Below are 23,534 nucleotides of genomic sequence, written 5' to 3'. Positions count from 1 at the left end.
TCAAAAGTGAAATATGAGTAATGTTATTATGTGATGTCTGAGGAAGGAGTGATAACTACCTCTTAGTCTGATTAGGCCCAGCTGATCTAAAATGCCATCACAGGAAGATGTTTGGGGACATCAGTCTCTATTCCTTTTGCCTCTAGACATCATTAGTGAATGACTTAGTCATTACTAAATGACTTTTTAATTAAAATATGTTACTGTTGAATAACTGACTAGGTCATTGCAACAACTCTCTCTTGTTATATGATCCTATTCATTTTTTTTCCTATTAATTTTTAATGTTGGCTACAGACTCATTTTATACTATTATTCTTTAATGTTAAATGATCAGCCTGCTTTGATATTAGGTAAAAGTACTTGCTTTGATAACATAAATACTTGATTATTCTAGATTCAAAAGAGTAACTGAAACTCAGCAGGAAATGAGAATGAGTGAAGAAAAAAAGGCAAAAGTTAGCAAATAATCATTGTATTTTAGATTTTGAAACTTGTGTTCTATAGTACTTAATTATACTGGCCTTTATAGATCTTCCAAAAGAGTGAAAAATTGTTTTTGGAATTTCATACTGCTAAAACTAAAAGATTAATTGAAATCACAGTATTTTAATGTCTCCATGGAGACACTGAACTGATTTACTAATTATTGAAAAGCTTGGTACTAGTAGAAGAGAGTAAAATCTGGATCTAGTAATTTATTTTGCACAGGTAATAGTTTTACTTTGCACCTCTTTTCTTCCAGATATTGAGTACCTCTTTTGTCCCAGACATTGGGGGAAAATGATGAACAAAACAACAAGACCCACTCTTCATGGAGCTTGTATTCTGGTGACAAAAACCAATAATGAATGAGTGACAAATAAGTAAGAAAATATCAAATAATGGAGTGTCTGGGTGGCTCAGAGGGTTGAGCATTTTACTCTTGGGTTTCGACTCAGGTCTCAGTATCAGGGTGGTGAGATCAAGCCCCATTATCAGGCTGTCTTCTCAGCGCAGAGTCTGCTTGAGATCCTCTCCCCCTCTTTTACCCTCTCCCCTCTTTTCCTCCTCCAGCTCATGCTCTCTCTCTCTCTCTCTAAAGTAAATAAATAAAATCTTTTTTTAAAAAAAGAAAATATCAAATAATGGTAGATGCTATAAAGACAACAGAACGGCGATACATGTGGAGAATTACTGGTGCCTTCTTTAGATTGGATGGCCAGGATATTTAGTTTTCACGCATTCATTGAATATCTTCTACATGCTAGGCACTGTGGCATATACTAGGAAATACAAAGATTGGTAACATACAGCCCCTATTTTAATGTAGTTTTCAGGCTCGCAGAAATAAAATATCTTTTTGTAAATCAACGATCATAGCAGAGCATGATGAACGCTGTTAAAGACTGTCGGCTGCTATAGACCATTTTCTCTGAGTTGTGCTGGACCCCAAAACACAGAGGAGGGGAACAAAACAACTCTCGGAGAGTGGGAGAAAGCTTCCAGAAAGAGGGGATGTGAGTGGAGACTTGAAAATAAATAGGATTACCAAGGTGGTAAAAAGAAATGGGAGAATTGGGCTTTTCAAATGGAAGAAATAACATTTATAAAGGTGCAGAGGCAGTATGCGTCAGCAATATGAATGGTTGAGTACTGCTGGAGTATGGTATGTGGACAGGTATGCATACATGCACTGCTGCCCAGTGGGCCCTGTCAAGGGAAATTGGTGTAGGAATAAGCCCAGAGATACAGGAAAGATCAGAGATATTGAGAAACTTATGTGTGGCAAGGTAAAGAAGTGAGTCTTTTAATTCTTTTTTTTTTTTTTTAGTCTTTTAATTCTGAAAATTATTTGGAACTTTAGTTTTATTATTTTTTAAAACATTTTATTTATTCAGTTTTTAATTTTTTAAAGTAGGCTGTACACCCAACATGAAGCTTGAACTCACAACCCCTAAACCAAGGGTGGAGTGCTCCAGCCAGGTGCCCCTTTACTAAAGTTTTAAAATAGGAAAAGATAGAATAATCCAAATATTAACAGCTTTTACATACTGAGAAGGCATTAAAATACTTAGAGTTAAATAAAGTGAAAAATAAAATTTCAAATTATTAAATTAACTTACAATTGTAAATAAAATATTCTCAATTTGCTCTAAGAGTGTCAAAATTTATTTCTGTCTACAATGCTATTATTTCTCTATCTAAACTCCATAAATGCTTTTATTAAAATTTAGGCTAATTTTAAAAATTTGAGCTTTTGATAAATAAGTTTGTAAAGCTTAAAGATTTCTTTAACATAGCTTGAGAAAGGGGAAAGTAGAACAAGCCATGATCTGATACAGATTTCTATCCCTTTGATTTATTTGACCTAAGGATGACACTTCCCAACTTTGTGCCACTGGTGACTTTCACTTGAAAAGCCCATATTAGCATGTAGAATGTGATACGTGTTCCTGAACAGGCAGCATGGAAAATCCTATATCCACTTTCCTGTCACAGTGCAATAAATGCATTGCCGAAGAGCCAGGTTGTAGGTAAGATTGCTCACTAAAAAGAATAGGCCTTATGATAAAGAGTCAGTTTCAACTGATATAACTTTAAAAAAGAGATCTAGCAAAAACAAAATTTTAATAAGACATTAGTGTACTTAAAAAGATTTGTCACAGTGGAACAAGGAAATGCTGCAGTAATCCTCGTCTTCACCCACACCAATGTGAAGATAGCTTGATGGAAAGGGATGTCTGGAAGGGCACAGGCTGTGCCGGATTATGGAGACAAAGGCCTCACGTCATACGATATAGGTAGAGAGAGAGGCATAGGCTTTGCACAAAATGTGGGGATGCTAAAGATGGATCATTTCCTTTATCACCTTACATTTGTGTCTTTTGTTTAGATTAGGGATAATTGACTTATAAGTGCTTCCAAGGGAGAGCAAGTGTCCAAATAAGTGTCCACAATAAGAAGGAGGATATGGACATTATTGTACCTCTTCAGCATTGCTATTTTTAGCTAGGCTGGTATGCTTTATGCTCAGCTGCTGTTATTTGGGAATATCATCTTTAACTTCCACGTTACATTGACATCGTTACCCTATTTACAATTGCATATGAGGTGATTTGCATTATGGAAACGTGAGGGAAGAGAATAGACTGCATATGCATAATACTCAAAATTCTCCACCTGATTTAACTAGAAAAATAATCTTAAACATGCATCACAGACAAGGATGGGGACTGGGACTGTATGAGTATCTCGATGTACAGCTGGTGTGTGATGTGTGCAGTGCCTTTGGCTCAGAGCCTACCTGGTAGGTGCTTAGTGAATATTTGATGAGTGAATAAATGAATGAATGAATCAACAAGCAGCTCAAGATAAAAAAACAAACAAACAAAAAAACAACGAAAACAAAAACGTATCCTTCAGTCCACAGAGGTGACTCAAGGAAACATTTGTCCTCATAGCCTCTGGCCTCTGACCTAACTAGATGTTTCTCATTTCTGACCCCCAGCCCAGAACTCTCCAAACCTACTAGCAGACAAGCTTCACACAGTCCACTTGCCTCAATCAGTCCCTGCAATTGCCTCAAACAATTGCATACAGTGACCCTGAGCATGCAATTCTCTAGTACTGTGGATTGCAGGACAGAATCAGAAAGTGACTCAGAAAGGAGCTTGTTGGAGAGAAGAAGATGGGTCAGCCAACTGGGACAGAAAACCATCTAAATTCATGGATGTGTAAACAACTCGCAAGTTCTCTAGTCATTATTAACAGGAATTCAGAGGCAGGGATGCTTGCCACCCCTTCACTTCTGCATAATATCTTCTTCTTCCTCTTCTTTTTAAAGACTTATTTATTATCTATCTATCTATCTATCTATCTATCTATCTATCTATCTATCTATTTATTTATTTAAGACAGAGAGAGAGAGAGAGAGAGAGAGAGAGAGAGGCAGAGACACAGGAGGAGGGAGAAGCAGGCTCCATGTCAGGAGCCCAACGTGGGACTCAATCCCAGGACTCCAGGATCGCGCCCTGGGCCAAAGGCAGGTGCTAAACCGCTGAACCACCCAGGGATCCTCTGCATAATATCTTCAAATTATGTTGGGATTTCTCTTTGTTGTAAGGTTGCATTTGATGTTGAGTTATCTTTGATTTTACCTGATTTAAAAAATACTGTTCAGGAGAGTCAGTGGCGGGGAGTGAGAGAGAGAGACGGAGTCCTCACTGGCACACTGAATCTCCTTCCGTTAGTGTGCAGCCAGCTGAGGTTGGAGGGCCTGTCACACTCACAGCCTCTTTCCTGTTCTCCATCTTCCAGTAGTGTCCTGTGGATTCATTGTGATTTATAGCCGGGGAAGAAGCCACGTCTGCAGCATTTTCACTGAATCCGGCCTGTAATGGTGTTTGTCAGGCTGCCATTTACAGCTTGGAAAATTTTTCTCTAATCCACTTTGCAGAAACATGATTGTTTCTCACCTTAATTGTGGCCCTTGATGTTTGCCTGTGTGGGAGAAGGGACCCAGCTTCCAGCTTTTGCCTTTGTACAGCACCAACCCAATCTTCAATATAGGAGAGTGATTTGTAGTAACCTATACTGGAAATAGTTTCTGGTAATCTTATTTGTGACTTTCATGAGAAATAGATGAGAGGTCTATTCTCTCATGTGCATATCTTAAAGTGGGAATTAAAGAAGTGACATATTAACCCATTTTTATTTCATCTCCTAATTTCACCATTTATTCTCTGTAAACCCATGGTTTCAAGGCTTTTAGTTTTTTTCTAGACTCAGTCAGAGGTTATAGACAAGGATATTCTTTAAGATATGCCTTCTAGGGCAAGGACAACATCTTACTCATATTTGAGACTCCGGTCCCTGGCACAGAAGCTGGAATGGAAGAAACATTTAATATATATTTGAGTTAAAACTGCAGTGAATTAAGGGACTGGTCCTGGAGAAATTAGGAGAGGGAGTAGTCAGGATCCAGGGAAATATTTGGAAGTCTATGGAGAGCAGACAACATCTGAAATGAGGCAGGAGGCAAACATTGGAGCTATGTAGCATATAAGGGGCAGAGTATCACATGTCTGAAAAGAGCCCTCCCCAGACTTTCTGTGAGGCACTGACCAATTATTCAGGATTTACATTTTTGATTGAACATTTAAACTATCTATATTGCTCTTGCTCATCTCCTCTCCTTGGCTCACACTGCCTCTGTTTTCTTTAGGGCTCCATCATGTTTCATATGAATGACCTCAGTTGCTTTCTAAATGACTCCAGTCCCATGACTCCCCTACTCCAGGGCTTTTTAAGGCCAGGTATTGCCTCTTGTTTTAATACTGGTGCCATATCTGTGATACTGTGAAATTTCAACAATAATGTGCAGTTAAGCAATTTACCCTCTTCTTTCATAAAACACTTATTGATAATTTGTAACAGGTATCATTATATTAAATGATGCTGAATCGGCTTTGGATTCTTTCTTTCTTTCTTTCTTTCTTTCTTTCTTTCTTTCTTTCTTCCTTCCTTCCTTCCTTCCTTCCTTCCTTCCTTCCTTCCTTCCTTCCTTCTTTTTCCTTTCCTTTCCTTTCCTTTCCTTTCCTTTCTTCTTTTTCTTTCTTTCTTTCTTTCTTTCTTTCTTTCTTTCTTTCTTTCTCTTTCTTTCTTTCTTTCTTTCTTTCTCTTTCTTTCTTTCTTTCTTTCTTTCTTTCTTTCTTTCTTTCTTCTTTCTTTTTTTTCTTCTTCTTCAACATTTTATATGTTTATTTGAATGAGAGGGCAAGAGAGCACATTCATAGGGAGGGGTAGAGGGGGAGGGAGGAGCAGTCTCCCCACTGAGCAGGGAGCTGGGTGGGGGACTCCATCCTAGGATCCTGAAATCATGACCTGAGCTGAAGGCAGATGCCATACCAGCACCCCTGGATCCTCTTTCCAAGAAATCTAGAGCCCCACTGGTGCCTGATTTCACCCCGTACTCATCCCCTGTTTAGTCTCCTTTAGCTGTCACTGGTCTTCTTGCCCTTCCTTGGCTCAGTAGGTACACTCCTGCCCAGGGCTCTTACCCTTGAAGCTCTATCTGCCTGGAATGTTTTTTCCTCTAATCTCTGCATAGCTTGCTGCTTCACTACATTGTATAAGTCCCTTTCCAGTGGACTTCTCTAAATATACTGTCTATTCCTCTTTTATGTTTTACCTGTATTTGTAACACTTAATATATTGATTTGCCAAATTGTTTACTGTGTATCTTCCCCATAAAAATGTGAGTTCCACGAGGACAGAGATTTTGCCTGTTTTGTTCATTGTTATCTCCTCAGTGCCCAACAGAATGATGTGCTCGTTTGGGTGCTGCATAATTATTGCTAAGTAAATGATGAGGGAAGACATACAATGTCAAGTAGCCTATACCAAGGGAAATTAGAGGGAAGAAACAGTTTCTACCCAGCTTTGACCCAGGTTTCAAATGGGGGACATCATTTAAACCTGGAAGAGCAGTAAGGGAAGAGTGTTCTTTCTATTTTCAACCATCTGGGACTCTGTTATTTTTTTTTTAGCAACCCTCTGATGTTTATTATATTGCCTTGTTTCTCTCTTTCTCTCTCAGTTGAATACACTTTTGTGGAGCTCAGAAGGACACAGTCGATCAGCATCAGCGGGAAGCTGGTGGAGTGTGGTTCATTCACAACGCTAAGGATGTCTGCTGCGCTGCTCCTGTGGTTTGGAAACAAAATTGCAGAGTGGCTCTCTGATAGACTGGCCACATGGTCAGACACCAGTGCTCACCACAGAAACCAGTCAAGTTCTTTCCTTCTTGATTATAGATAGAGATATGGTCTTTTTTCCAGGCACAATTTTATTATCTTAAACTCAAACAAGTCTTTCCTCTCATATGCGAAACACTTTTCACAGGATATTTTACTATATTATTATTCCTCAGTTAAGATTCAGCGTAGGTGTTAAACTACTCCTTCTTTTTCTTTTCAGTCATCAGCAGATTGATGAGGATTGTTGGTCTCCATGAATCATTTTAAAGTTTATTTGCATTTTCCTTGATGAATGACAAGCAGAGGAAAATAATTGCAGTTTTCAATGTTCATTGGGGTATTCTGAGAGTTTTCTGCAGTAAATTACAGGGATGTGATAAACATAAAGAAGCATCACTCATTTCTCATTTCTGATTGCTTAATATCTCATACTCTGTCGCTTCCATTACAAACATAAGATTTAATATCCTCAAATAGATTCTTATCCTTATACTCTGTTATCCTCTCTTGCAAAGCTGAATGCCAGAATGTTAAATGTAAAGACTTCATGTAATCTTCCCCATCAAACCCATATAATTTTATGCACAAACCTTTCTACTTTCAAGGACTGGCAGATGTGTTTGTGGCTGATTTCCCCCCCTCCCGTCCCCCACTAATACTGATAGGTGGGAAATGGCCATATCTCTAATTCTTCAATGCCATGTGAGATAATGGATGCTCTTACAGCAATAAAAAAAACCCCACATACACTCATATTAGAAAAAGAAAACAAACATGCAACACGGATTAATTTTGTAGTTATTCGCTTTTCAAGGGGACTGTTCACTTTACAAAAGGATTCACAACAGATTTTCTTTAAATAGTAAGCGCCACTAGTGCACTTAAGATATAATTAGATCCGTCTAAATTGGATTCGTACACATTTCAGGAACTGATTCATTGTGCAAAGAAACAGCAAATCCATGTTTGCTTTGCTACATGAAGCAAAACTAGCAAATATGCATATGCTCTGTTTAGAAGGTGCCAAACATCCAGATGTTTGGGAAAACCTGAATATTTGACCATGTGTTTGAGTATTCAACCAGATGCTAAGCACAATCCATTTGGGGTTTGGAGTATTTCTAACACAGCAGGGGGGTAGAGAGGCAAATATACTGAGACATTCTCTATCTTGCTAAAATGATAATGGCATTCCTTTTATTGCTTGTGGGTGGGCAATTTTATGAATTGATGAAAATGTGGCATATAACATATGCTACTTTCATTAAGTGGAGAGGTCATCTTTGTCAGTGGGTTAACAATCTACATTTAAAGCCCTAAAATGAAAACTTTAAGAGGAATGTGGAAGGCCAGATTATTCAGTGGAGATGAAATGCACTCTAAACAGCATTGTTCTTAGAAGGTGGGATAAGAAATGCTAAAACATACAACCTGAGGCTAATAAAATCAAATCAAATCAAAACAAGACAAAACTTTCCACGATAATTTCACCTGGAAACTGAGTTTCCTTTAACGTTGCTCAGCTGAGTAATCCAAGCTGAGGCCAGAAGACACAACTTGAAGCTTGACTACCCCAAAGATCAGGGTTCTGGTTGTTTATAAAATAGTATTTAGAATTCTTGATACAAAGAACTATAGTGGTTCAAATTGACATACCCATTTGTGATAACTTAGTAAGTACATTTTCTATGAAAGAAAGAAACGTATTCTAAGTAAAAGGATTGTAGGCATCACCTGGCATAGATGGAGCCCAAAAGAAGCCTTAGACCTTTATGACTGCATTGTTGAGCAGTGGCGAATGCACTTTGGTAGGACTTGTTAGTCCTTGACTAACAGGCAGGGAAATATGGGGTTGCTGGATGCTGTGAAGACAACCCAGGCTTTTTGTCAGGGCTTAGGATGGCATCTTAGCTCTGTCTTATACCCTGTGCACCATCTTGCACAACTTAATTAGCCATTTGGTAAATAAGAGAATTAAGACTTAAAATGAACACTTTTTTATGGTTGGTTTTTCTCTTAATAAGAAATCAATGAACCTGATAAATGAAAGGTACTTAAATAATACTAGCTCTCTTTCAGTTCTGAAGAATATGCAATACATAGGAAATTAACACCAGCTTTTAACTGTCCTCGGTATTTGGGTACACAGCTTCGTATTATATTCCTGAATTCATAAATTTTATCCTCAGAGTGAGGGCAGAGCAGGCAGTTCTGTTATCTCTGCCCAGCATTCCACCCAGCAGATGCAGACATTGGGAGAAGAATGTAGAAAGCCATGGGCATTTTCATCAGATGCATTTACCAAAGAACTACAACAATAAGAATCTGTTCATTAGGCACCAAAAATAAGTGGTTATTATGAACACATGCCTCTTGCTGAATGTATGCCATAGAGTCACTTTTAGTTAGATGAACATGTTTCTATAGAGAGCTGCCATTAAAAAAAAAAAAAAAGCTGCCATAATTAGCAGTGTTTGTGATGAGAAAATCCTAGCAAAGATACTTGTTTTCTATTATAAAAGTGTGATATTTTCTCAAATGCAGCATTTTCCAAGTATTCCACTATTCTCTGTCCTTATTAGGCTTCATTATATATGGAATAACCAGTGATTATAATATTTGCCAACTTTCTCTGTGCTGAGCCCTCTTCTAAGCACTTGAACTCAGTGAATCCTCACAACCACTTTATGAAGTAGGCTGTATTATTGTCCACTTTTTAACAGATGAGAAAACTAAGACATAGATAAGTGATTTCCCAAAGGCAAACACATAAACAGTGATAGAAGCAGAATCTGAACTCAGTGTACCCAGCTCTAGAGTCTACATCGCCTTCTTAAGTCTGTACACCATTGTTTCTGTGAAAAGAAATAAGGGAACCTGGTATAATCATGAAGCTCCAGTCCACGCAACTGAGAAGAATAAAAGAGGAAATTTCTACAGAATTTGTGTGTATCCATTTGCCTTAAAACCAAGGCCAGTAAGTTACAAATATGTAAGTAGCATTGGGAGTGTGATTCTTGATGAGAATGACAAGGCCTCTTCCCTAGGGGTGAGGAAGGAGAGCTGAAGACTTCATGGGAACCCCAGGAGGTGAGCAAGACCAAATCCAAGCAAAGGCCTGCCCTTGGTATGCTGGCTTCCTCAAGAAAACAGGTGGAAAGTATGAATGTCACAGAGGAGCCTGGAAAGTTTGTCCAGGAGCCATTTTGCCTGTTGTGTGTTCCCTATCAGAAGTGTGGGTGCCTGTTCCTTGCACAGAACTGGAATTACAGTTAGAATTTAGGGACATCTTTTAAAACGTTAAAAAAAAACCCACATGGGACAGCACTATGGAAAAATATACAATTGTGATATTATGATTCATATACAGTTCTTCTAAATTTATTTCTCTGGTGTTTTATTTGTGGCCTGAAGTGTACAAAAGTGACTTTATTATAAATTTTTGCAGATATTTTAAAAACCATTCATATTCCTATTTGGATGGCAATTCTTTAGATATGCTTCATCCTGAGAGCTAAAAACACTGCTACTCAGAATTGTGTTCTATGAATTCTGTTTGATTAGATGTTTAGAAGACAGACTTTGAAATTAGATTAACTGTCTCAAACATACACATTAAAAGGATTCTCTAAAAATTAAAATAATATTCATTAAAAATAAGATTAAAAATTCTCATTAAAAATAAGATTCCCTAAGCGATTAAGATATGTCTTAGTTTTTTCCAATATTCTATAACTGACTAAACATTTAACTAATTGTGAAAAAGAATTAAAATATGCATGCTTTTCCAATTTTTAATTACTGAATAAGAAAATAAAAACAAAGCCTAGACTTGAATTTTTTTTTTTTTTGTCTATATAAAGCATAAATTTTTTTTTCAGCATTCTCCTGGCTGGCTCAGTCAGGAGAGCATGAGACTTTTAAATAAAACATACTTTTTGGAGAAACAATTGAAGAAAAATAACATCAGGGAAATCTTTGACCTGCAACAGAGCCTGCATATTTCTAGGTAGGTTTTAAGAATATATTTTGGTTTAAAACATACACCGTGACAATTTATCCCCATAGCACAACAGGAGGATAAGCAAGCAGTCTTCCTGTGGAAGCATAGCAACTTTTTTGAGAAGGAGGATCTGCAGTAATCACTGTATGCTCAAAACAAAGGCCTTATTTGCATAATAAAGGTCTGATTTCTAGTTTGTTAAATCCAAAATCATTCAAGACTAAGGGAGGAAAGAAGACACACAAATATGGCCTACAGGTACATGAAAACATGATTAGTGGTCACTAATCATCAGTGAAATGTAAATCAAACCCACAATGAGATATCACCTTGCACCTGTTAGAATGGCTATTATAAAAAGATGAGAAGTAACAAATGCTGAGGAGAGTGTGGAGAAAAGGGAACCCTTGTGCACTGCTGGTGGGAAAGCAAACTGATGCAGCTTCTCTGGAAAAGAGTACAGAGGTTTCTCAAAAAATAAAAAATAGAACTTCCGTTACGGTCCAGCAACCTCATTTCTGGGTAAATACCTGAAGGAAATGGAATCATTGTATTTATATATACACACAATGGAATATTATTCAGCCATAAAAAGAATGAAATATTGCCATTTGTGACAACATAGATTGACCCTGAGGGCCTTAGGCTAAGTGAAATAAATCTGACATAGAAAGACAATACTGCATGGTCTCATTTATATGTAAAATCTAAAAAACAAAAACCTTGAACTCCTAGAAATGGAGTAGACTGATGGTTGCAGGGAGGGGGCACGGGGGTGGGTGAAGGGGGATCAAAGGGTACACACTCACTGTTATAAGACAAGTTCTGAGGGTCTAATGTACAACGTGGTGACTATAGTTAGCAATAGGGTAGCGTACACTTGAAAATTGCTACGAGAGTAGATCTTAGAAGTTCTCACCGCATACACACAAAATGGTAACTATGTGAGACAATGAAGTGTTAACTAACTTTATTATGGCAATCACTTTGCATACATATGTATATAAAGTTATCTAGTGATGCACCTTAAACTTACACAATATTATATGACAATTATATCTCAATAAAGTTGGCAAAAAACCCCAACTGAGTAATATATGACCACATCTACATTATCTACTCACTATCTACTCATCTACATTATCTACTATTTACATTACTAAACTGTAATGAATTGTTCACTGCTCAGAAAGTTTTAAAAACCAGGATATGAATCAGCTTTGGGTTTCTTAATAACATATTTAGAAACTCATTAGTAATGTCTATTTAGACCATTCAGAAACTCACTAGCAATAAAGGAATTTATATTTCAGAAATTTGAAGGATGTAAACCTACCATTTTGAATTCTTGACCTGTTATGAAAAATTCCTTTTTATGGGATTCTTAATGCTAACTTAATTCATAATATATACCATTGATCATGCAGTAGATCCAGCTTTTCATGTTTCTGAGTCCAAAAATCAGGTTTACTTTTTTAATCTGAAATTCCTAGTTGTAATTCTGTATATGAACCTAAAAGCCAGCTGTGCCTTAGACCTTGGGCTCAGATCATTTGTTGTTATCAAAGGGGTACATGAGGCTAAAAGCTCACTTGCTACACAAATGGAAACCTTATAAATGGAACAAATCCCCAGTGCGCTTTTTGGTCTGTTTTCTATGTTGGGTTTCAAAATAGTAACCTTAACATTAACAATATACTGCTAAGCACAATTTGTATGGAAACAAATTGGGATAGATTTGTTCCAGGCTCAGAAGTGATTTCTCCCTGATGTAGGACAGAAACTTGATGAAATCTTGGTAACTTCAAGCACAAACTAGCCATCTGAAAGCATAGGTAGGAAGAATAGTTGTCCTCCACTCAGGTTATGTGAGTTGAAATCTTTCAGTTTCACCTTCAAGGTAAGAATAATTTTCTTATATTAAATGCATATTGCTGCACATGACCAATATCTCTTTATTAGGGCCCATAAGCCAGGTTACCACATACCCTTTCTCTCTCCTCCTCTGTAGCCCACCAGGTTTTACAAAAGTGAGTTGTTCCAATTTATAGTACATTCAGAAAGTTCTGAGACTGTCAAATCTGATATTTTTGCACTGAGTGGATCAAAATGGATGTAAATGAACTAAACTTTCAATCAGATGTGATTTGAGTATACAGTGATATAGTTTAGTTGTAATAGAAAGTAAAAGAGCTTAAAAGGCCCACAATAATTCAGATTAAAATATCTTGGGGTCTTTTTCCATTTTAAAATGAATTGAGCAATTCTGTGTGGTTGAGGATTGACAGCATAATGGAAACAGAGCTAACTGCAGAATTTCTTACCAGGTAGGTAACTGCATTAGCAGCAAAACTCATAATGTAGTCTGTTGGTTGAAAAGAGTATGAAGGAGCCTTCTGTTTTCTTATGAGGTGCTATATTCTCATAGTTCTTGACTAATTTCACTTACCTACTGCCAAATTGCAGTTATTGGAAAATGTTCTCTATCCTGTAACTTTTAGCAATATTATGAGAGACCTCATGGATATTGATTCTTCTTATAATTTGTTTATAACCATAGAAAAACATGAGTAAAACTGCTTCCAAGTCTCATCTTCTATTTTTGATGTAACTATAACACAAGATATTGCTATGTAATAGTAACACTGAATATCTGTATACATTCCTGAGGATTGAGTAAAGGTTAAAATGGTGGGCCAGTATATCAGTGATCTTTGAAAGTTTTATATTTCACAGTAACTCTCTTCTTTTCTAGACAGACCTTTTTGTGGGATAAAATGCATAACATATATATTATAGGTAGCTTTTATACAAACTTTATGTATATTATTGCTCATGTGTATCACTTACCAGAATCAAGAGACAACTTGAGGCCAGTTTTGTGTGTTCAGGGATGGTGGAAAACACTGACAAAATCAAGCAACCAAAGACAAGGAGAAAACTGTAAAACAACAACAAAAAAGAGAAATATGATAAGAACCTTGCCTTATCATGACAGATTTCATTTCTTGTTTCTATAGTTTAAAGCATCAGACCCACTTGAATTGGTATTGATTAAGTCATAAGAGCCTTGGAAGGGACTAGCTATTTTGAATATCAAAATATAATATGGGGGGGCTTAAAATCATCTGACTCTTTATTTCAGCTCAGGTCATGATGTCAAGGTCATGAGATCGAGCCCTGAGTTGGGCTCCATGCTGGGCATAGACCCTACTTAAGATTCTCTCTCTCTCCCTCTTCCCCCCAACTCCTGCTCCATTTACCTCCCTCTCTTTCCCCCTCTCCCTACCCCCATATAAAGTATAATGTATGGTGAGCATGGAGTTCCTTTACAATTTCATTGATGAAGACAGTGTTACATGGTGTGTGTTGCATGCTATATTTAAATGACTGCATCTGAAAATGTGTGAACTTCTCATTAATCCTCTTACAAGTGGGGATCCTGAGAAAGGCCCTGAAAGTATGTTCTTTCTTTCCTACCCCAGGAGCACATACCATAGCTGTTCTCCTTTCAAAGAAGCAGAATCCACCCCACATTTGGCAGTTCTGGTGACCCATCAAATGTTCTAAGTGGCTGTTACTAATTCACTGGCTCATTTTCACAGTCTAATTTTGCTCATGGATACTTGTTTGTCATTCCTTTATAATATTAATGAGAACATAAAATGAAAGGAATGATTTCTTCTGCTACCCATGTACTTTTCTATTTCCCTGCAAACTGCTAAAGAGATGACCCCCTCAGCTCTGTCTATTCATAATACAGCACTAGGGAGCAGAAGTGAGGAGCAGCTTTTTCTACCAATCAATCTACAGACATTTTTAGTCCTCAAATTATGGTACTTTCAGGATCCAGGGGTGGAGCTGAGTTCCCAAGGAAAATGTCTAATAAAAAGAGAAGGCTATTTTTTTTAAAGATTTCATTTATTTATTCATGAAAGACACACAGAGAAAGAGAGGCAGAGACATAGGCAGAGAGAGAAGCAGGCTCCATGCAGGGAGCCTGATGTGGGACTCGATCCTGGGACTCCAGGACTATGCCCTGGGCCAAAGGCAGATGCTTTACTGCTGGGTCATCCAGAGATCCCCGAGAAGGCTATGTTTTAAGTTGAAATTACTTATCCTGAAATGGAAGATTAAAAAAAAACCAAACAAATAAATAGGGGCACCTGAGTGACTCAGTTAAATGACAGTTGGTATTTGCTCGGGTTGTGGTCTCAGGATCTCAGGGTTGTGGGATCCAGCCCTGCATCAGGCTCCATGCTCAGCACAGAGTCTGCTTATACCTTTCCCTCTGCTCCCCTGCTGCCTCTCTCTCTTTCAAATAAAGAAATAAAATCTTAAAAACAAAAACAAAAACAAAAAAACAATACTTGAACTACTTGCTCTAGGACATACCTTTTACTTTTGTGTATCTCTGGGAAGCTCATACAGTAATCTCCCCTAAAATACTAGTTTCCACATTCTTATATATGGCACTGGAGTTAGTTTCTGCCTCCTTTTGGTTTACCCTGACATGCTGTCCAAGTCTTTGTATCGCACTTGACTGAGAGCTCTGAAGGACCTACTATAACCAGGGATTGGTAAATTATGGCCTAGGGAACATATATGGCCCCTAAAGCCTGTTTTTGTTAATAAAGTTTTATTATCACTTAGGTACACTCATTTGTTTATGTATTTTCTATGGCTGCTTTCCTGCCACAAATGCAGAACTAAGTAGTCATGGCAAAGACAACTTGGCACACAAGACTAAAATATGTACTCACTGACCCTTTTAGAGGAGAAGTTTAGACCCATAACCAATACCATGTATTCCTTGTTTCTTTATATCTCTGACAATACAGAACAAAGTGAAAGTTCATAATTGCTTATGTTCTGCTGTTGATGATTATTACTGACATTCATAGAGGGTTTTCTGTAAGCCGGACATAGTGCTAAGCACTTCCACATGCATTATCCAAGTCATTCTCACAAATTTATGCAGTAGAAATATCACTATTCCAATTTTACAGATATGAAAATTGATAATGAAGAACATTCATAACTCATCCAAGGCTGTGTAGCAGAAAGAGGATTCAGGACTGTCTGTTGTTGAGCTGCTGCATAGTGTTGCTGAATGAGCGTGGCTAGATGAGAATGGCGGTACCATTCTTGGTTCTGCAAGACTTTTGGGGATACTTCTCTACTTCTTCAAACTGATAGGGAAGTCTTATCATTTCATTTTCTAAAAAGATTTTATTTATTTATTCATGAGATACAGAGAGAGAGAGAGAGGCAGAGAGATAGAGGGGACTGATACGGGACTGGATCCCCGGACCAGGATCACGCCCTGAGCCAAAGGCAGACACTCAACCGCTAAGCCACCCAGGTGCGTCCCAGTAGTTATCATTTCAAATAAAGAAGCCTCCAAGGAAAAGGAGTGAAGGTTTTTCCACTAGTGAAAAAAACCTAGTATATGTCGTTAATAACTACTCACTATACTTTTGACTCATGTATCTAAGAGTTCAGGATACTTTGGATTATACTTTAAATTGGCTTTAGTGGAATGGAAATTGTAAGCCAGAAGTGGAATTCCAGTGCACTTGCAAACCCCCAAGCTACTAATGAGAAAATGAAATTCAGGGATCACAAAGACAGTTGGGAGGATGTGATGCGGCAACAAGTAAAGATGATGACAGATATTTCCCCTCTTGAGAGCAGCTGTTATCTAAGTATGCTTTCCTTGTCCAGGCTTAACAGAAATCATTAGAAAAAGGAAGCAGGGCATTATTTAATCTCTAAGACATCTTCTTCCCCCAAGAGCATCCCAGTGGTATCTTCATGGTCTCTGTGTTCAAAACAGATCTATATCATGAGTCCTTGGCTAATTCCTTCTTCCTTAATATTTGGGTGTTGCTTAAACCTTTTCTTTCATGTCACTGCTTTGCCCCTTTTCTTTCTTGAGCCAATTGTAGTACACTGTTTTCTAAGAGTAGTTTCTGTACTAGAATTCTGTTACGTCTATAGGGGGCCATCTGAAGACAGCAAGCCAAAGACCTTCACTGCTCAGACTGCACAAAGGGCTATACAGAGAAAATACATTCATTAATTCATTAATTCCTTTGTCTCCCAACCATTTATCCATTTAGCCAATCAGCAAATATAGATTAAGTATGTAATACTAGCCTGAGTCATTCTTTGCCTTGACAGAGTTTAGGGTCTATTGAGGCATTACAGAACAGTAAACAGAAAATTAAATAAATATGAAATTTATTAAATCAATTTAATTTAAATTAAATAAGTAAACATTTAACAGATGTAAACAGAATTAAGATTCTGAGTGATGATTGGGAAAACACAGGGGATGAAGGAGTATATAGGAGAGGAGAGAAGGGGTTAGGCAGGATTGTTTACTCCATTTGAGGAGTTGAGTGCAAAGTAAAAAATGTTGTCCCTTTGTTAAAAAACTGAAGGAGTACCTGGGTGGCTCAGTTGGTTAAGCAGCTGACACTGGTTTTGGCTCAGGTCATGATCTCAGGATTGTGCGATCAAGCCCTGCATTGGGCTCTGCTTGGGATTCTCTCCCTCTGCTTATCTCTCTGCCCCTCCCCTCAGTCATATATGCCCTCTCTCTCTCTCTCAAAAAAAAAAAAAAAAATAAAAAACCTAAAAAAAACTCTTACGAATTTCAAGATGGTGATAGCTAAGTATGACACCAATTTTTGCACCCTTGTAAACGTTGGGCTCTGTGAGAAGCACAGATTGCATGCCCATGAAGCCAGACTTGGGGTTAGGAAGACTTCCTGGAGAAAGTGATGGTCAGACTGAGCCCTGAAAGCCCAGCAGGAGTAAGCACAATGGTTGGAATGGCTGGGGAGAAGGAGCATTCTAGTCCATGAGGGCATGTGGGTGAAGGCCAGGTAAAAGAACAGTATCACTAAAATTTACCAATTAATCAATAAATTAGAGTCAGTGAACACCTGCTTATCCTTCAGTGGTATATGAAAAGTGTAAGGCAGTTCATCCCTACAAATTCATTTTTTGCATAGGAATTGTTTCAGTTCAATAGAAAACATGTACTGAGAACCCATTGTAAAAGCAGTATACCAAACTCTACTGAGGTACAAGGGATAAATTAAAGCAGTCTTTATTTTCAAAGAATTAAAAATATAATGTGGCTGGAGTTTAAATAAAAAAAACTTTAAAAAAATCTAATGCGGTTGACAATATGATCATATAGTAGTCTGCCCTTATCCATGGTTTTACTTTTGTGGTTTCAGTTACCAGTGGTCAACCATAGTACAGAAGCAGATGATCCTACTTCTGATAGGTCAGTAGTTTCCTAGGGCTACATCACAATGCTTATGTCATTCACCTCACTTTACCTCTTCATGTAGGCATTTTATCATCTTACATCATCACAAGAAGGATAAGGGTGAATATAGTATAATGAGGTGTTTTGAGAGGGAGAGACCACATTCACATAACTTTTATTACAGAATATTGTTATATTTTATTATTATTTATTGTTGTTAATCTCCTACTGTGCCTAATTTATACCTTAAACTTTATCATGGGTATATACAGGAACAAACAGTGTATATAGGCTTGATATTATCCACGGTTTCTTGGAGTGTGTCTCCTGCAGTTAAAGGAAGATTACTGTACTGGATCATAACGAAGGGCAGAGGCTGACAAATGCTAAGAAAAATACGTTAGAGGTTGAAAGCAGGGAGGGGTTTTCCTATTCAGTTGGGAATGCTGGAAGCACATCAAGAAAGTCTTGATAAATGGGTGATGCTTGAGATTGTCTTTGAAGGAAGAGTAGGGTTTCAACGAGAGAACTTTCTGGACAGACACATCCCAGAAGGAGAGTCCAATGTGAGGATGGTGATAAGGTAGAAAATAAATGAGGTAAAATATCTGTTCCCTGTTTCATGAACAAAAAGTAATTAAGTTTGCAGCACAGGGTAAGACAGTTGTTGAATTGGGAGTCTGGGTCATGATGTGGAGAGGCTGGTATGGCAGGGTCTATCTTTAGTTCAGTAGATAATGGGGAGCCATTGATGATTTTTGAACAGGGAACTATCATCAGAATTGCACTCTGGGAAAATTGAATTGTCAGCAATGTGTGTTAGGACTTATTTGAGTAGTTAAGAAGTAGGGGCAAGAGTAATGGTGATCCAGGTTAGGTTGTAAACTAAGTGGTAGAAATTAGAGTGAAATAGAGAGGAAGAACATAGGGAAACTTGTAAACACAGGAGCTCCTTGACTTGGATAGTTATTAAATTGGGCAGTGGAGATTAGGAAGGGGTGTAGTGACTGAAGGTCTGAGGTTTCCATTCATAGTTACTACAACACCCCTAAGAAGTCAGGAGGAGAAAAGTCAGGAAAATCAGGAGAAAAAATTGATTTTGAGAAGAGGATAAATCCAGTTTTAGACATCTACATGGAATTGTGGGTCTAAATCTTGGGCACAAAATCTGTTTAAAGTGATGGAAGTGCTTTTTCCCTAGAGAAAGTGAATATACAGAACATGTTATCCTTAAGAAAGTGCAGACCAAGCATATAACGTTTAGGTAAATAAGCATAAAATCTATTTGGGGAACATTTCCTGATCTTGTAGAATGACATCATGGGGAACAATGAATACATTCTGCTATGAATTGGCTTTTAGTATCATTGCCAGAGAAAGGCTCACTGGCTTGAGAAAGCACTGAACTGACAGAATGATCTCTTTGAGGTGACAGTGTTTAGACCTGGGCTCATTGGCAGTGACATGGTACACCACTGGGCTTTGAATGTGGTTCTGCTGATATCATTGCTTTTGAGGGTCCCACACAGATGTATGCTGGCAACTGACCACTACCCCACTCCACCTCTCTATTGATTGAATAAAAGTGGGAACAGTGGCAAGAGTCATTGGATGCAGAGTGTCTTAATCTAGGGTCCACAGACTTCCAAGGGGTGTGTGCATAGAATTTAGGGGGGTAGTGAGCATGGATGGGAAAAAAAATTACTGCTTTGTCACTAACCATGGCAACAAACCATGATGACATTAACAGTATTTGTGACTTTGTTACTCATAGAAATCACAGATATTGTCATATGCCATTTTATAGTTGTAGATAAAACCATAATTGTTTCATATTGCATACTTATTTTGCTCATCATTATTTCAAGATTATTTATAGTAGTTATTAGACCCACTTCTGGGTTTTTAAAATTTTTTTTTTTTTTTATTTATGATAGTCACAGAGAGAGAGAGAGGCAGAGACACAGGCAGAGGGAGAAGCAGGCTCCATGCACCGGGAGCCCGACGTGGGATTCGATCCTGGGTCTCCAGGATCGCGCCCCGGGGCCAAAGGCAGGTGCTAAACCGCTGCGCCACCCAGGGATCCCCACTTCTGGGTTTTTAAAAAAATGTATTAATCAAGAAGCATAGGTATTACTATATCAGAAACTTGTTCAAAATTGTAATGACAGCATTTCAATATAACTTTTTTCTTTTGTAATCACATGTATTTTATACATTTAAAAATGTTATTCTGAGGGATCGTTCACCAGACTGCTGCAGAGTCTAAGGCACACATGAAAAATTAGGTTCCTGTGCAGGGGTGAGGATGGTAGATTAGGAAGGCAGGGGTGGGGACCTGGAAATGGCCTGTTTTGGCATGAGTCACCAACTTACTCAAGTAAGTTTTAAGATCAGTTTGAAAAAATATGGCCATTTTTTTCTTTTATATATTAATCCCAAAATATCCATATTCTTTAAAATTATTCTGCAATAGTTATTGGCCTTTATTTTGCCTAAAGAAGTCACTTATATTTTGTTTCTAAGGCAATTATCTTCGATTCAGACCTTTGTCTAAAACTCCTCTAGAAGGCAAAAATTATTGTGTGAGGAGAAGAACGCTTATGATACAAAAATATTACCAGTTCAAAGGCCTCTATGTTTATTCAAGGAAATTACCATCAGCTTTTCTTATGAGTTAATTAAGAATCAATTTGTCAGAATTAATTTGGTAAAAAAAAAAAAAAGGAAGTCTTACTTGGAAATATCACGGGTGCTTGTGGAACAGATGATGTCCAGCTTTCAAAGCTTGTGCTTCAAGCATGGGTTTGTTTAGCAAGAATTAAAGTGATGTGAAAATAAAGCATTCAGAAGAGCTCTGCTGATGCTTTGCCAAATGAACCATGGCAAGTTACACCATGTCATTCACACAAACACAGAACCCCCAGCCACTCACAAGCAATTATGAATAATGCAACGAAGACAGGAGAAACAGAACTGATGTTTAAAGTAGACATCTCAATGAACTTAGCTCATTGAGGATGCAAATTAACAGATTGAAACAACCACATTTCTACCTAGAAAGTGCTCTCTGCAAGTATTTTGGTGGACTATAAGCTTTCCATAGTATAACTTCCATGCAAGTCAACTACAAAGAAGACATTGGGGGAGGGAGATCTTAAATATTTGAAGTGGAATGGAATCATGGAATGAAAGTAAGGAATGCTAACAGGAAGTAGACATAGAGATTTTTAAGGAAACAACTCTTTGGAAATATCTTCTGAAGGAAATTCAGCCCTGACTCTGACTTTTCATAAATTTTTAAGTATTGCTTACCAGGGCAGCCCTGCTGGCCCAGCGGTTGGGCAGCCTGGGTGGCTCAGTGGTTTAGTGCCACCTTCAGCCCAAGGCCTGATCCTGGGGACCCGGGATGGAGTCCCACTTCGGATTCCCTGTATGGAGCCTGCTTCTCCCTCTGTGTCTCTGCCTCCCTCTCTCTCTCTCTCTCTGTGTGTCTCTGCCTCTCTCTCTCTCTCTCTCTGTGTCTCTCATGAATAAATAAATAAAATCTTAAAAAAAAAGTATTGCTTACCAATATATTTCAGTACATTTGATGGAAGGCATCATAAGTGCATCATGAATTAGGATGACTGGAGTATACATGCTGATATTAGTGACCAAAGATGGTCACTGGCTGACATGGCACTTGCCTGGAGGACATGCTGTCTGATGAAATCAAAGTCTCGTTATCAGAGGAATGACTGGAGCTCACTTTTCTCTTCCAGCCTCCTAAATTTACCCCTTCTTTTCTAAACTTGGCATTTTGCAAAATGTCCTTTCTGCATAATTTTTCTATAAAAGAAGGGCATTTTGCACACCCGGCGTCCATTGCAAAGCAATAAAAACTAAATACAACATTTTTGGTGTCTTTAAAGGTGATTTGGAATATTTGATTAAAAACACTGCATGTAAAAACTTGAAACTGGAAAAAAAAACTCAGCACTGCATGATTCTGCTTTTCAAGTGCAATGAAGCCTAAATATTAATAAAGACCCTAATTAATTAATACTATCACTGTAATCTCTGTGAAGTTGCAAAAACAGGGTCATCGGCTAACAGTTCTAAAAACGAATTGTTGCATTTTACATGTGTTGTTAAGAGGAAACCAGTTGGTATGGGAAATAGCTGTTTCTACTGGCATAGCGTGTTTCTGTAGAGGAATATGGCTAATTAAAATGAACTAAAACAAGGCAAGATAACCCATCAGCAGCCCTCAAAGTAGCCCCTGGAACTAACACAGACAGAGGGCCTGCTCAGCCTGATTCTCACCCCAGGAACAGGAATCCAAGGATTTCTGACTGAGTACCCTCTCATGACAGGGATTATTTTTATATCACTGCTAGATGATCGTGCACTTCTCTGAACCTCTCCTGCATCCAGAACTCTCCCAGTCCTAAGCACAGTTCCTGTTATAGACCACCGTCCTGTGGGAAGACTACTTTCCCTTCTGGTCAAGTGTTTTTATTTTCACGCCCTTTCCTTATGAGTTCTTGTTCAGGCTCTGACCACAAGGCCCTGTGCTCCCTCCCCAATGTGTTGGGTTTTCAGATATTTGAGGTCAGTTTTATCATCATGACTCTCCTGTCTTCAAATTATACTCAGCCCCATTCTTTGTCTACTTAGTATATAAAACAACATCCACATCGGTCACTCTCCCTGTCACTGTTCTTTAAACACACCCAGTTTCATCCTATCTTCCCTCAAGTTCAATGCAGGTTATCCCCCAAATCTAAGCAAAAGATTTAACATTTAGTTGTCAACATCAAGTATCTGCACTGTTGCTTCTTTCCAGGGTATCTAAATTAAAACTTTTCATGCCCATTCACTAGCGAAAGTTTGGTTTCTAAAAGGACTGTTCTGAAGATACGCACTTATTTTCCTGTTTCTTTCCTACTGCAACATAGGGTCTGGAGTAAATGTGACCATTGTCAACCTGTATATTTGGACCTAATATACCTTCAATAGTCATGGAATTACTTTCACTAAACTGTGTTTGATTTTTTTTTTTTATTTTCTTGAAGAGCAAAAGTCACTCAAACAATTTACTATATTGTACTAGTTTCTTTTTGGTTTACATTGTATTTCCTCAATTGGGTATCATGTGAAAATTTTTCTTCAGGAGATTTTTCTTGCAATGTGGTGAGTAAACTTGGCTACTTTTAATGAGTCTCTGTTGCTGGGCCTCGATTTATTGTTAGAAGCCATCAAAAGATTTGTAGATGAAATTGAAGAACTTTTACTAATAAACTTGAATAAATCTTGAAAAATGCTATAGTAACCAAATTACCAGACAGGACATCATATTCCAAGGGTCAAAAAAAAAAAAAAAAAAAAAAGAGTAAAGTCGGGACTTTGGATTTTGTATATTGATAAGCTCAATTATAACTCCTAGAAATACTCCAGGTAGAATATTAAGCAAATGATTTCTAATAAAGCCAAATGAATTACTATGATAACTGAA

The 23,534-nt window shown here is 37.8% G+C and overlaps 1 protein-coding gene across 2 annotated transcripts in view; it reads right to left on the bottom strand.

The window, feature by feature from the left end:
• The window catches only part of KCNQ5 (potassium voltage-gated channel subfamily Q member 5), a 509,851-nt gene that overhangs the window by 168,598 nt on the left and 317,719 nt on the right, over positions 1 to 23,534 (bottom strand). For both annotated transcript variants that reach the window (XM_072735385.1, XM_072735394.1), the window contains exon 2: positions 13,594 to 13,684. In XM_072735385.1, coding sequence (XP_072591486.1) covers positions 13,594 to 13,684 — 91 coding nt within the window. The remainder of the gene's footprint in view (positions 1 to 13,593; positions 13,685 to 23,534) is intronic.

This window comes from Vulpes vulpes, chromosome 1 (genome assembly GCF_048418805.1).
Source record: "Vulpes vulpes isolate BD-2025 chromosome 1, VulVul3, whole genome shotgun sequence".
NCBI lineage: Eukaryota > Metazoa > Chordata > Mammalia > Carnivora > Canidae > Vulpes > Vulpes vulpes.
The sequence above is the reverse complement of the archived record's forward strand: the minus strand, read 5'-3'. Positions and strand labels throughout refer to the sequence as shown.